General features: G+C 38.2%; 1 protein-coding gene across 3 annotated transcripts in view; it reads left to right on the top strand.

Moving 5' to 3' along the window:
• ZNF521 (zinc finger protein 521) overlaps positions 1 to 16,188 on the top strand; it is a 280,496-nt gene that overhangs the window by 236,309 nt on the left and 27,999 nt on the right. For all 3 annotated transcript variants that reach the window (XM_061168987.1, XM_061168986.1, XM_061168988.1), the window contains one exon: positions 15,393 to 15,524. In XM_061168987.1, coding sequence (XP_061024970.1) covers positions 15,393 to 15,524 — 132 coding nt within the window. The remainder of the gene's footprint in view (positions 1 to 15,392; positions 15,525 to 16,188) is intronic.

Genomic DNA, 16,188 nt, shown 5'->3' on the forward strand with positions numbered 1-16,188 from the left:
ATATGGTTTTTATTCTTCAATTTGTTAATGTGGTGTATCACATTGATTGATTTGCATATATTGAAGAATCCTTACATCCCTGGGATAAATCCCTCTTGATCATGGTGTATGATCCTTTTAATGTGTTGTTGGATTCTGTTTGCTAGTATTTTGTGGAGGATTTTTGCATCTATATTCATCAGTGATATTGGTTTGTAGTTTTCTTTTTTTGTAGTATCTTTGTCTGGTTTTGGTATCAGGGTGATGGTGGCCTCGTAGAATGAGTTTGGGAGTGTTCCTTCCTCTGCAATTTTTTGGAAGCGTTTGAGAAGGATGGGTGTTAGCTCTTCTCTAAATGTTTGATAGAATTCACCTGTGAAGCCATCTGGTCCTGGACTTCTGTTTGTTGGAAGATTTTTAATCACAGTTTCAATTTCATTACTTGTGATTGGTCTGTTCATATTTTCTATTTCTTCCTGATTCAGTCTTGGAAGGTTATACCTTTCTAAGAATTTGTCCAGTTCTTCTAGCTTGTCCATTTTTTTGGCATAGAGTTGCTTGTAGTAGTCTGTTATGATGCTTTGTATTTCTGCGTTGTTCGTTGTAACTTCTCCTTTTTCATTTCTAATTTTATTGATTTGAGTCCTCTCCCTCTTTTTCTTCATGAGTCTGGGTAAAGGTTGATCAGTTGTGTTTATCTTCTCAAAGAACCAGGTTTTAGTTTTATTGATCTTTGCTATTGTTTTCTTTGTTTCTGTTTCATTTATTTCTGCTCTGATCTTTATGATTTCTTTCCATCTACTAACTTTGGGTTTTGTTTGTTCTTCTTTCTCTAGTTCCTTTAGGTGTAAGGTTAGATTGTTTATTTGAGATTTTTCTTGTTTCTTGAGGTAGGATTGTATTGCTATAAACTTCCCTCTTAGAACTGCTTTTGCTGCATCTCATAGGTTTTGGATCATCATGTTTTCATTGTGATTTGTCTCTAGGTATTTTTTGATTTCCTCTCTGATTACTTCAATGATCTCCTGGTTATTTAGTAATGTATTGTTTAGCCTCCATGTGTTTGTGTTTTTTATGGGTTTTTTCCCTGTAATTCATTTCTAATCTCATAGTGTTGTGGTTGGAAAAGATGCTTGATATGATTTCAATTTTCTTAAATTTACCAAGGCTTGATTTGTGACCCACGATGTGATCTATCCTGGAGAATGTTCTGTGTGCACTTGAGAAGAAAGTGTAATCTGCTGTTTTCGGATGGAATGTCCTATAAATCTATCTTGTCTATTGTGTCATTTAAAGCTTGTGTTTCCTTATTAATTTTCTGTCTGGATGATCTGTCCATTGGTGTAGGTGAGATGTTAAAGTCCCCCACTATTATTGTGTTACTGTCGATTTCCTCTTTTATAGATGTTAGCATTTACCTTATGTCTTGAGGTGCTCGTATGTTGGGTGCATATATATTTATAATTGTTTTATCTTCTTCTTGGAGTGATCCCTTGATCATTATGTAGTGTCCTTCCTTGTCTCCTATAACATTCTTTATTTTAAAGTCTATTTTATTTGATATGAGTATTGCTACTCCAGCTTCCTTTTGATTTCCATTTTCATGGAAAATCATTTTCCATCCCCTCACTTTCAGTCTGTATGTGTTTCTAGGTCTGAAGTGGGTCTCTTGTAGACAGTATATAGATGGGTCTTGTTTTTGTATCTATTCAGCAAGCCTGTGTCTTTTGGTTGGAGCATTTAATCCATTCACATTTAAGGTAATTATCGATATGTATGTTCCTATTACCATTTTCTTAATCGTTTTGGGTTTGTTTTTGTAGGTCCTTTTCTTCTCTTGTGTTTCCCACTTAGAGAAGTTCCTTTAGCATTTGTTGTATAGCTGGTTTGGTGGTGCTGAATTCTTTTAGCTTTTGCTTGTCTGTAAAGCTTTTGATTTCTCCGTCGAATCTGTATGAGATCCTTGCTGGATAGGGTAATCTTGGTTGTAGGTTCTTCCCTTTCATCCCTTTAAATATATCATGCCACTCCCTTCTGGCTTGTAGAGTTTGTGCTGAGAAATCAGCTGTTATCCTTATGGGAGTTCCCTTGTATGTCATTTGTTGTTTTTCCCTTGTTCTTTTAATAATTTTTCTTTGTCTTTAATTTTTGTCAATTTCATTACTGTGTGTCTTGGTGTGTTTCTCCTTGGGTTTATCCTGCCTGGGACTCTCTGCACTTCGTAGACTTGGGTGCCTATTTCCTTTCCCATGTTAGGGAAGTTTTCGACTATAATCTCTTCAAATATTTTCTCGTGTCCTTTCTCTCTCTCTTTTTCTTCTGGGACCCCTATAATGCAAATGTTGCATTAACAGTGTTAATGTTGTCCCAGAGGTCTCTTAGGCTGTCTTCATTTCTTTTCATTCCTTTTTCATTATTCTGTTCTGCGGCAGTGAATTCCACCATTCTGTCGTCACTTATCTATTCTTCTGCCTCAGTTATTCTGCTATTGATTCCTTCTAGCATATTTTTCATGTCAATTATTGTATTGTTCATCTCTGTTTTTTTGTTCTTTAATTCTTCTAGGTCTTTGTTAAACATTTCTTGCATCTTCTCGATCTTTGCCTCCATTCTTTTTCTGAGGTCCTGGATCCTTTTCACTATCATTATTCTGAATTGTTTTTCTGGAAGGTTGCCTATCTCCACTTCATTTAGTTGTTTTTCTGGGGTTTTATCTTGTTCCTTCATCTGGGACATAGTTCTCTGCCTTTTCATTTTGTCTATCTTTCTTTGAATGTGGTTTTCGTTCCACAGACTGCAGGATTATAGTTCTTTTTGCTTCTGCTGTCCGCCCTCTGGTGGATGAGGCTAAGAGGCTTGTGCAATCTTCCTGATGGGTGGGACTGGTGGTGGGTAGAGCTGGGTGTTGCTCTGGTGGGCAGAGCTCAGTAAAACTTTAATCTGCTTGTCTGCTGATGGGTTGGGCTGAGTTCCCTCCCTGCTGGTTGTTTGGCCTGAGGTGACCCAGCACTGGAGGCTACAGGCTCTTTGGTGTGGCTAATGGCAGACTCTGGGAGGGCTCATGCCAAGGAGTACTTCCCAGAACTTCTGCTGCCATTGTCCTTGTCCCTGCAGTAAGCCACAGCCACCCCCTGCCTCTGCAGGAGACCCTCTAACACTAGCAGTAGGTCTGGTTCAGTCTCCTATGGGCTCACTACTCCTTCTCCCTGGGTCCTGATGCACACACTGCTTTGTATGTGCCCTCCAAGAGTGGAGTCTCTGTTTCCCCCAGTCCTGTCAAAGTCCTGCAATCAAATCCTGTGAGCCTACAAAGTCAGATTCTCTGGGAATTCCTCTTCCCATTGCCAGACCTCCAGATGATTGGGAAGCCTGACGTGGGGCTCAGAACCTTCACTCCAGTGGGTGGACTTCTGTGGTATAATTGTCCTCCAGTTTGTGAGTCACCCACCCAGAGGTTATGGGATTTGATTTTACTGTGATTGCGCCCCTCGTACCATCTCATTGTGGCTTCTCCTTTGTCTTTCGATGTGGGGTGTCTTTTTTGGTGAGTTCCAGTGTCTTCCTGTCGATGATTGTTCAGCAGTTAGTTGTGATTCTGGTGCTCTCGCAAGAGGGAGTGAGCGCACATCCTTCTACTCTGCCATCTTCACACGGACTCTTATGTCTCATTCTTTATTTAACAGATACACTTATTAACTAATTCATGGTTTCTGTTAGGCCCATTTCTGTTAGTCTTTAGCTTTGGTTTGTGACCTAACAAAACATACAGGAATATCTGCTTCTTCACTGTACTTCCAAGCTAAGGAGAATAACACAGAAATCTTTGTTACAACATGAATCTTTCGACCTTCCTTCCTTCCTCTCTTCCTTCTTTTTTCCCATCTCAGTAGATAGTAACTCTCTCACTTATGTTACTCTTGACTGACAGGAAACAGACAGAAGGAACTAGGAATGAGTATAACTCATTGGTATGGCAGTAACATCCTGGCTTCAGCTTATAGTGTCTAGATGTGCTGGTGTATCCAGAATGATGCCCAAGAGAGAAGTGTAGGTAAGGAACATCGTGAGCTATTATTTTCCATACATAAGCATGGCATTGCCTTTTTAGTAAGCCACACACTTAGGATATGCATGGAGTTCCAGTTTCTTCCCAAATACTCCGTTTAGTACCATATCAGGGAATGATTCAGGCACTTGAAGAAGTATAATTAGCTATAGGTAGAATAGAATTAAGGAATCAGTCTTTGTTTCTGAATAATGATAATACCATACAGGAGAGCCTCTAGCCCAGTCACCACAGGGTTTCAGGTGACAGTTTAACCAAATCAGTAGGTAATTGCCATTGGGAGAAAGCATCAGCATTCAGCCATGAATGCCTTCTATGCCGTAAGTTGTATAATCATGGGTGTTCCTTTCAGATTGACAGCTCAGCCCAACGTGCTTTACCAAGGATGGTGTTCCTAGCACTTCTGCAGAATCTTGAGATACGGGGAATTTAATTTTCCATTACCGACAGGCACTGCATGTCAGCTAAGGCTCTGCTTTCCAGAAGGGAGAGGAGCACTTTCACAAGGGCAACAGACCTTAATAGTATGTACTTAGTTGATTAGGAAGTAGGGGATGATGTGGATTGGAATAAATTCTGGCTTTGTCTTGTCAGGGAGCAAAGGAGTGACCAGATGGCATGGAAATATAAATAATTCTTTGCACATCAGTAAGAGATCTAAAGAGACAATGACTTTTGCTTTGCATAATTGATGACTTAAGTTGTTGTAGTTAAGAGGGAGGAAACTTTTTAAAATGATAGTTTGGTGGGACAGTGTAGTACTGGATTCAGGAACTCTGGATTCTGGTTGGCCGTGACCAAAGCGCTTTGACAGGCTGGACGTGTCAGTTACTATCTCTAGTCTCAATTTTCTCATCTTTTCAACAAGTCCATAGTTAATGAGATTGTCTCCAAAGCCCCTTCTAATCTTTATCAAACATTCCAGCATTTAGCCAAATATCAATATATACATTCACCCTGTCCTTTTACCTACACATTCCTAGTTTATTGCTTCTTGATTTTACATGAAAAAAAAACACAGTGTTCTGGGATCTTTGAAAATGTTTGAGCCAACAAATACAGTTTGGAGAGGGAGGTATTTATTAGAATATTTCTTAGTAAAAGAATAATGGCAAATCGTGGTCAGCCAGCTCTCCCGTGCCTTCACAATCATGTTTCCATATCACTTTTCAGATTTCTTTGAGCATTGGGAGTGTTATGTGCTTTTGGAGGGATGTTAATCACCTTACAGTAGTTTTATGTCATCCTCTATTTTCCTTCAAGCATAAAAAGCTTTATCTAAAACAGAATGTGGAAGAAGAAACTGTACCTAGATTCACACCCTGTACGTTTATTTTTCTTTTAAGTGTGTTGCAGTTTTTTTAATATATTTTGACACCTTATAGTTGTAACCCACTGTTCTCTTTAATTGCTTATTGTTATTAATTATATAGTGGTAACGTAGTTGGCTGCTTGAGCCACTTGGCTGTGAAGAAATTCATTTATCATTATTGCCGTTGGAGCTACAGAAAATTGCCAGCATTCCATCCAGAGATGAATGTTTTCGAGCTCACATCCAGTAGAATTTTGAACATGGGTCAAATCCTTAAGTGTTTTCTTTCTGCTGCTGTCCTTTGGTTCTGCTAGTCTCTGCATTGAGGACTTTCATTTTCTCTTATCTTTTGTTTTCAGTCCTTGATTTGCTGCCCTTTCAGTGAAGTTTATATATTATTTTCAGCACTCCATTTAGTGGCCTGTCCAAATAGTTCGCTTTATTTTCTCCTCATATACCCAACTGTACATTTTCCTTCTTAGAATTTCTTTTATAATGCAAATAACATTCCTGCCTTTACAACTTTGTTATATGCACATTTTATTTTATTTATCATTTGATAGATTTTTATTGACATATAGTTGATTTAATATATATATATATATATATATATATATATATATATATATATATACTTTGTTTAGGTATTTGAAATTTGAAAAGAAAATCCATTTAGAGAGCCATCATCTGATAGTCTACAATAACATAAGTTCCAGGTTAATTAATATTTTAAAATAAAAAAAGTATCTTCTTTTAAATCATTAATGCAGATTGGACATTGCCTTAGGCCTCACCTTTCAATGAAAGTGGTCGTTATGCCTTTAAGAGTAAATTTAACCCCCTTCTATTCACACTATAAATAATCAGATGTATTGAGAGTCCCAAATCAGGCAGCTGCCAGTGTAGTGAATGAATGTATGATGTACATATGCAACCGTGGGGATGTGTACTTTCACACACCCAGCTACTTCCGATATCTGTAGGTTCTTTAAAGCCGGGCTTAATTTAGAATTCATGCCCCCGCAGCTGCATGTGCCACAGAACAGCCTGGCCAGAGAGCTCGCTGCCTCCTGGAAGCATGACATTAAATTCACACTAGTTAAGCCAACTTAAATTGAGCCTCCTTGAACCTTCCTAAATAAAACTAGTGGCCTTAATTACAATCGGGCAATTTAAAGGTTATGGAGCTCTAACTGGTACTGCAGTATATCACTTTAATAATGCACAGGAAAATTTCTCTAAGGGGTGGCATGGTCTGATTAGAAGAATTCAAGTTTCACAGCACAGTTCCAATAAACTGTTTTTAGAAATCTTACTGCATTTATTGCGCCATTACCTTTTTTTTTTTTTTTAATTCTTCAAGGCCAAGTTTCTAAGGTCACACCAATAGAACAATAACAATGTGAGTCATTTGCAAATAATGTGCAGTATTGTGATTTTTGCATTGCTGCTTAGGACTTTCTTAGTATCGCTACAGACAAAGTGAAAGGGCCTGGATAAGGTCCCTTGGAAATCTGAGGGCTTCTGGCCCCCTTTATACCCTCATGCTCCGTTGCAGATTTGACCTGTGTTCTGGTGTTGAATCCTGATTCTAAACACCACGGTTTAGGGGAAAAGATGTCATCTTTGCCATAAGTCATCAAAAATGTATGTTTCTTAGAAAGATATTTTCTTTGGAAATGTCTGGCTAGTTTCTTGTCTTAAACCCGTAGGCACTAAAAACCCCATGGTTGTTGGAATCCGTAATACCTACCGAAGGTGGTAAACCTCATTCCATTTCTTTTGTTTGATTTGGGCGGTTCTGTTTGTTTTGTTTTTAAATCATCAGCAATAGCAACCTATGCCTTCTAGCAAGAATAGACAGATTTGCGGTGTTGAGAGACTTTCTCCTTCAGATAACTAGTGGCTTTATGCCAAGAAGAAGATTTTAAAAAAAAAAGGAAAGAAAAGGCCCTGACCCTTGCCATCAACTCAGCAGAGGAACACGGAAACACACCTGATGAGAGCTGTGTCCAGAGCAGGGCTGGAGTTGCTGGCCTACTGCTGTGTGGAATTCATATGAATGGTTGCACCATCTCAGTTCTCCAGGATGTTTTCCCAATAGATTGAACTTCAAAGCAGGTTATGTTTAGTCTATACTGCATGAACTCTTTCAATTTTACCAATTTCTGTGGTTTTTTGGTACAGTACTTGAAGGTAAATATACCTGTACTTCCGCCAGTGCCAAAAGTCCCAGATATGAGGGCATTAATAGGTATTTAATATCAAATAAAAGAAATTTCAACAAAGAGGGTAATAAATGCATACATCTGATTTAGTAAAAAGAATAGAGCTTTGTAATATAAGAATGCATAACTATTAAAAATTGCTTAAAACATGAATTGCACATCATGGATGTATGCTGTAGAGACTTCTCTGTGACTTGAGACAAATAAAAGGTAATTATCCCTTCTTTCATATGGTTCTCTTTTTTGGTATCTCAGAAATAAAATGCATAATAACATTTTTTCTCTTGAAATAAGGGATAAGATTGACTCATCAGTTTCCTGCCAGAGATAAGTTGGCAAGTAAGATAGTTATTTTGTTAATACTTGATTTGCGGGAGCATTTTAATCTTATTTCAAAAAATAATGAAGGCAAGCAGCATAAGGTAAATTTGGCTAGTCCAAATTTGTCACATGCAAAGGCTTTAGTGTACAAGGGAATGGAACAAAGTTTTAAAACTCAATTGATAAATAATTAACATTGTTTTGGTGTTAGTCTTGGCAGTTTGTTCTGGTGAAATTAGATGTAGGACCAGCTAAGTATATATTTCCCATAGATTCAGTATTTATTGAGTCTCAACTTTGAGCCATGCACTATTCTAGGTACTTGGCAAACATCAATACGCAAAACAGGCAAATGTCCTTGCCCTCCTGGAATGGGCCTTGTAGCATGAATTGTTGAGTAACCCCAAACTTAGTTCTTGGCACTCTCTTGGTATGAAGATGTCTGGGGCTGGCCCCTGCCTCTCTCTAACAGGTGAGGCAAGAGCTGAAATGTATTACTGAATTGTGAAATTGAGAGCATGCTGTTTCCAATCATATTGTATGTCTAATTATTATGTGAAGTGGAACTGAATTTTTTATACTGTCTTGTGCACCCACAAACTTTCTGTCAAGGCAGAGAGCAGAGCAGCACTAAAGATCAGGTGACAAAAACTTTGTAAAAGAGAAAGGGTTGCTTTCATGAATTCAAGTGAACATAAATAAGGAGGAAATGGACTGTTCAAATAAACTGGACCTCTTTCCGTGGAACACAATGGCATATAGTGAAATCAAAGCTTTATACAAGGAGCTATTTTTTGAAAGCAACCCTAACTTCTAAACAGAACTAGAGATTGTATTTCAGGCTTAGTGGTCTCCATCCTCACTCCCACCCCATCCCCACTCTTGCTTCTTCAGAGTTAACAACATTTTTACTAAGAAACATGTACTACTTTCTTCTTTTCTTGGTTAAGAATGTTTTTTCTTGGGGAATGGGGTGAGAGGAGCTCAAAGTGATTTTATCAGTGCCTTACCAAAAACTGATGTTTGTTTGTTTGTTTGTTTTAATAAAAACATTTGAACCTCAGATGTTTGCCTTTAAAGCTACTTGCCAGCACTGTATAATACACACTCTGAGACTTCAGCTATGCGTCCATGTTTAGATGAGAAAAGTGAAGAAAAGGATGCAGACCTGGAGGTGCCTACATACTGGTCAGGTTTAGTCTGCATCCTTAGCCCTGATTCCGAACTTGAGCCACAATATCGCTGCGGAGTCCCCACAGGTGGAGGAAAGCCACCTTTTCAGTAGGTTGTTTTATTGTTTATTGTTTGAACAGCTTTCCAATGTTTTCGCCTATGTGGGAATATTCTAATAACTGCTACCCAACTGCTAACACAACTGATAATAATAGCCAAGGAATTGGCCAGTATTGCATCTCAGAGCATCTAAACTTCCCACTGCCTGCATCTCCCATCCCAACCCACCTGGACCTCCTGCTAGTTTCCAAGCTGCTGATGTTTATGGGGCTCTAGGCAGCCCCTGGGCTCTTTAAAATCTGCTGGGTACAATGCAGCCTACCCCAGTTGAATCATTTCCTGCTCCAGCCCTGCTGATAATGAGAAGTTCAAGACAGGAAATAGCAGTGTCAGTATCAGTGGTTCTGCTTATAAAGTCCAAAACATCATTGCCTTTAGACCACTGGCCAAAAGCAGGTAGTAACTGAGTTCAGTGCAGACCTGCACCTTGTAGGTCTCCTTGAAATAAGATTCTGGCTGAGGCATAGGGGATGTTTATCATTTTGCTTTTCTTGACATACCTAAGGGTTAGACATTTTGTGTGTGGATAGACAAAGCTGAGGTACCCAAGCCTCATTTACTCTTGGGATTCCCAGTCAGTGCCCTTCCTGTCTTATTGGGAGTCTTATGCTTGTATCTCGTACTTCTCTCTTATGTGGCATAGAAATACTGACAGCGCCAGACATTCTCATATTGCCATTGAGAAAAATCCAAGAAAGTGCTGTGACAGTCTTCAGGCAACATTCATTTTCATGTTGAATTGTTCAGAAGGATAGAGCAGTACTTTTTAACTAGTGTAAGGAAAAGGTTCACACAATATTCAGTATTTTCAAATGCTCCCGTACTTAATGGGGGCTTAATGACTAATCTAGTGGCCGACTTTGAGGGCTGAGTAATATTCCCCATTGCCAAATTAGCACTTCAGTGTGTTTGTGTCACAGTTGTGAAATATGTGCTGTATATAACACAACAAATTACAGTGGCCTGAGCACTATGAACCTAGAAAGATGTGGTGGCTGTGTGCATGGGAAATTGCATTACAGTCTGCCTATTTTTCTACTCCTGGTTTCTAGGGTGAGCCAACGTAGCCAAGGGGTGAGTTTTGTCATGTACGGCTTTTCTGTGTTACTCCTCAGACCCCTAGCTTATAAATGTGTGCTTGGAAATTAACTCAAGGAAGAGGAGAAGCAAAGTAAAGGGTTGGGGGTTGGGAATTGGTTTAGGGCATAGTTTTCTTGGATTTAAAAATATATATAAGGATACAGTGGTACACACATTCAAACTGGAAAAATTGCAACTGCAGGGCATTTGATTCCTCTGTTTGTATTCTGAGGGCAGAGTTTACTCTTACTCAGTTCAGAGCTTTTAAGTATGGCCCCTGCCACGTGATGATGCACCAGGAGGGGTTTCTAGCTTTGGACTTTAGCCTATAGATTTATGCAGTGGAAGGGGCTGGAGGACCCTTCTGGCCAGTCTCGAGGGTAAGTGAGAGAAGGAGTTCTCCTTATAAACCGTTACAAATTGGTCCTTAGTAATGGCTGCAGTGTTGATCAGATGATATTAGGAGTCCCCCAGTGATTCCTTGGATAACAGCTACATGTAAGTCAACCGCTGAACCTTTGTTTGTAGCTGCTCTAGATTTTTGTTTTTACTGAAGGAAAAGGAGTATAAACATGAGACGCACAGTCTAGAGGCTGCTTAAAGGGTTTCTCTTGTCTAAAGCTTATATTGAAACGTCAGTGTCTTGTGTTCAGCTAACAATTGCCGTGTTGGAGCTTATACCGTGGGTTGTACTTGAGCACCCGAATGGTAACTATTATTTTTTCTGTTACAAAACTGACTGATTAATAGTTGTGTTCATCCAGATTTTATAAATTGGTGAGAGAGAAATTATCATTCCCCTTTGAACTGGCCTTAGACAAACAGATTTTGTTCTTGTAGCACATGATTATAGTAAATGATTATCACGTTCCCTTCTAAGGCAATGAGGTTGTATTGCAATTATGTATTCAGATTCTTTCCTTTGCAACATTTAATATTAGAGTAAATATTTACATTAGCATCAGTCTCTTCTATGTAGACTTGATTCCTGTTTACATTTATGTTCACACTTAAATGAAGATTAACAAATGGAAATAATTATTTTAGCTGAAATTTATATACATGTGACATTATTTCTCACTTATACCCAAACCATCTTTAGTCATGCTTTAAAGTGTTCTCATTTATACCCAAACCATCTTTGGTCATGCTTTAAAGTGGTTGACCAGGACAGGAAGTTGCTGGCTGCCAACACATTCTCAGTGGTAAGAGCTTCACTCTTGCCTTTCCTGACATTGGACCCACAGTGCTGGCGGCATGCATGCTCCCCTGCACCAGGACACAAGAGAGAGGGGTTTTCTGTTTGTTCTGGAAAGGTATGGGTTTATATTGAAAGCTCCATATTCTTCTCATTCAGTGGGTTAATACACACTGTGATGTTTCTCTCTCTCTTTCCATGTGCTAGTTTCTGCTTTCACATGTATTTGGCTAGACTACTTTTCAGTCTAATGATCAGAATTGGAGTTTTTCTGTACTTCATAATATTGCTCATTTTCTGTCTAACTTTTGGCATTCAAAATTTCAGTGTTGTAATCGATCTTTATTAGTAGGGTATACAAAAGATAGTGTGTTTTTATTCTTTAATTTTCAAAGTAACCTATAAAGGCAAATTATGCTTATTGTAGAAAATCTGAGGAAGATAGATAAGCAAAAAAGAGGAAGAAAAATCTAGAAGTTTCTTCCATAGATGCCACCTATAACTCTTAATAAAAAATAGGGCTGCACTAGCCTATTATATTCTTAATGGAATATTGTAATGGTTATTAAATCAGTTGACTCAGAATCTCTTTTTAATAAATGAGTCAGACTGTATTATTATCCAATTACTGTCAGTTGCTACCTTTCCGGAGAGCAGAAATGGTTACTTTGATTGAATTTTTTAAGCTTTTGGCACCTTTAGGAAACAAGGTGAGAGTTGTGGCTTCCTGGGTAAAGTCCTCGAGTCTAAGGCTTAAATTGACCTGAAGCTGGAGGTGTTGATAGTGCCACCTCATGAACATGGACGTTTAATGGAAACCATGGTTACTCTGTACTGTTCTTGAGGACCTATCAGATAGGAAGAAAGAAGGGGGGAAGCTCAGTTTTTAAAGGAAACAGAGCTTAACTGAGCTTGATCCCCCAGGACTAAGGGTGTTTTCGAAATTCTTTGAAAATTAAGACACTGCCCTTTGCCACACAATGCAAATATAGAATGAATGATAGCTGAGTTAAACAGAGACTAAGTATAAACTTTTGAAATTCTTATTATAAATAAGTTTCATTAGTTTGCCATTATTCTCTATCCCCCCCTACTTCAATTTTTAAAAGTACAAAATAAATTCTATTAACCAGCTGTAACCATGTTTTGGGCCCCCCCCCCCTCTCATTCATTATCATTTGACCCTGTGGTGATAAGTAAGTGTGAACATGGGGAAATGAGCAGAGAAGTTAACAACAGCGAGAGGAATTGGTGGGTATGTCCATTGTCTAGGTTGGAGCATCCTGGCTTTTGCTTATCTATCATTTGCTGTGTAATAATTCAGATATATTTTCTGTCCTACTCAAATAACTAGGACAAGTTATTTGTTGGAAAAGACCTCTATGTAACTTAGAAATAAAAGGCAGATAGAACGTCCAACATTTTTTTCAATATTACAATGTGCTTTTAAACTATAAAGAGTTCTGAAAATGCTGGGTGCTATTGTTATTATCATTGCTATCGGTGCCCTCACAAAGCATGGAATTCATGGAAAAGAAGTCTGCGCTAATAATGCATAAATACTTTATGAGCGTGTGTCACCTTTTTGTGAATTCACTGGACTAAATTTTGATTATTTAACATTTTGTGATGGAACTTCTCTGTTCTTTGGATAGGAAATAAATAAAAATCGATGAGGACATTTTCCTTATACTCATATAAATATATCTTATGTATTTTCCCTTTTATTATTTTTCCAAACAAAATACTCATAGTCAAGAAAGATAACATCACATTGAAGATCACCTTAACGTGCATAATTTACGTTATGTTCATGTAACAGTCAATCATTATCCCCAAGAAAACCCACCAGGCCTATATATGTTCCTTGACAAACGTTGCAAGTTTAAGAATTCTGGAACATATGTGTATAACTTCTCACACCCATAGACCACATCTTGGTTCTTGTGCAAAACACATAATTTAAAGATGAAATTAGAACTCTTAGGTACCTTCTTACTATCACAATAAAGGTATACAGCACTGAGGAAATAGGAAACATTTAAATTTGGCAAGTATTTCTGACGATCAACTTACTGACCCAATTCCCTACAATAAATAGTGTTTCTTATATTATTCAATATCCAAAATTTAGAAAAATTTTGGTGCCTTTAGGATTAAAAAAAAGAGAGAGAGAAAGGAACAGATGAAAAACCTTTGATCTTATATAATCCCTAAAGCTTTTTGTATAACCCCTAGTCATGTCAGTATGCACAATTAAACTCCTTCTTACATAATTATAATCAAGGAATTTACTGTGCCACCCAAATACAGAGTAGGTTTTTATCTCCTGTGAAATGTAGACAGTACTGGGTGGCTTAATTAGTGCTTTGCTTCTCTTTTTACAAATTCCAATCCTCTGCTTCTAAAGACTCATACTTGCGTGAGAAGAAAGATTAGGAATACAAATAGAGTGATTTTACTCCAGTTAGCTAATAATAATTCACTTTGTAATTGGGCCTTTGTGTTGCCAGTAATATCAACTGGTGAAGGACTTCTGGATGCATGTGGTGTTGAGTAAAAGGAAATAACTTTGGAGTGTAGACTCGTTACCCCTACAGTGTAAATATGTCTTTCATTCCCTAGACCTAGACTATCTGACACAGATGTTCTTTAGTAGCATTTCTAATCTTTGCAAATAAGAGAAGATAAAAGTGTAACTTGATAACATTTCAGATTAAACTGAAGCCTCCTAGCCCTTACTTTTCCTAATGAGGGTCTTGGGAATAGCTGGTGTATGCCATAGTATGTCTGCTAAGATCGTGGCCCCTGAGGCCAGGCTGCCTAGGTTTAAGTTCTGGTTCCACCAAGTATTGCTCCTATGGCTCAGAGCAAAATCAGTTCAACTCTCTGGGTGTCACTTTCCTCATCTGTAAAATGGGAATAATAGTAGTTGTTGTTAAATTCGATGAACTCATGTCTGCAAGCACTTAGAACAACAGTGTCTGGAACACAGTAAGCACCAAAGAAGTGTTAGGTTGTTTGTTCTAGTGCTATGGGTTTTCATTTCTTATAACTGCAAATTGAAACAAGTTAGAATAATCCTTAAATGTATAATTTCATAAACATTTTAATGAGGAAAACAACATGAAAATAATGTTTTCTGTCTATAACACAAACTTTTCATTTTATATAGCAATTGTTATTACATCAAAATATTTTTCTACCTGTTTCTGAGGTATCAAAGAAAACTCCAGGACTAGTCAAAAGTGAGCCTGGAGCACATGAAAGTGCCTTTGGAGGAAGACAGGCAGAGTCTAGATCTGAGGGTAAAACTGAAACTGTCTTACAAAATAAAGGGAGCAATGAACTGAGAAGATATGGGGGACTGGGAGTTTCAAGCAGGAAAAAAGAGCATTTATAAAACACTACGAGCATTAATAATATTTCAAAATTGCCAGAAAATCTTGGAAGTAGAAAAAGGAAGTCTTCAATGGGAAAACCACTAAAAACCTTATGGTTAGTAGTAGAAACCTCTAGAACCTTCTAGATAAACCAGAGGAGAGGCCTGGGGAGAAGCTGTTCATTTTTCTATGGGTCCTTTATTTCAGGACTTTGGAAATACACAGCCCATAAAATCTTGCTAGTTAGAGAAAAGGAGATGCCTCGTTATTGACACACCAATTTTACTTTAAAAGCTTAATAAAATGCACTACCCCAAGATAAAACCTGCCTTGTGGTTATCGTTCGATTTTAAATTCCAGAAATGTTTCCAGCTGATATAAATTCATTAATAATGTGAAGTAACCGTATATACTACTACACATTTATATTTGGGGCTGGAAAGAGTTTAATGTATGCAGTTATAGTTAACTCACTAGTCTGTCAAAGATGTGATGGGTGTCAACTTTTCTGCTCACGCACTTTCCTTAACAGATGAAGGACTGAACCATGAGTGCAAACTCTGCAGCCAGACCTTCGACTCCCCTGCCAAACTCCAGTGCCACCTGATCGAGCACAGCTTCGAAGGGATGGGCGGTACCTTCAAGTGTCCCGTCTGCTTTACAGGTAGGAAGATTATTTCTGGGAAACTCTGGAGAGTTTCTCAGCCACATCCTGTCTTTCCTACCAGGGCATACTTCCCACTGCTATGGCCTTTTACAGGTCTGACTTCAGTTCAATTTGGGAAGAAGACGTTTGATTTCTGCTGATTAGCATCATCGATTGCCACCTACTTTAGAGTCTCAAACGGTCAGGAAGGTTAACTGTCAGGATGAACAAATGGCATTTCAAGTTCTCTCAGAAGTTTGCACTTTTCCATTTGTAAAATGACATCCATGTTTCGTTCACTTTTCTCCTCTCGGTGTTAAAGGGTTAGCGAGGCAAAGGTGGCTTTTTCATCATAAGACATGGGACTAAAAGAAGTACAGCCACGTTGTCAACACGTCTGTTATTTAAACATGGAGAATTTTATAACATTCCCCCTATGAAATATAAAGGCGTTATTAAAACCCTCCCCCAATTCTTTGAACTAGAAAACAGATTAAATGAACACATTAGATGAGGCCTTTATTTCCTATGTCACTGGATTTTTAAAATAGAAGTTGATGTAAGTTTACACTTTTAAGAAGAAACTTTTTTTTTTTATTTTTTTAATTTTTGACTGTGTTGGGTCTTCGTTTCTGTGCGAGGGCTTTCTCTAGTTGCAGCGAGCAGGGGCCACTCCTCATCG

The sequence above is a fragment of the Eubalaena glacialis genome, chromosome 15 (genome assembly GCF_028564815.1).
Source record: "Eubalaena glacialis isolate mEubGla1 chromosome 15, mEubGla1.1.hap2.+ XY, whole genome shotgun sequence".
Lineage (NCBI taxonomy): Eukaryota > Metazoa > Chordata > Mammalia > Artiodactyla > Balaenidae > Eubalaena > Eubalaena glacialis.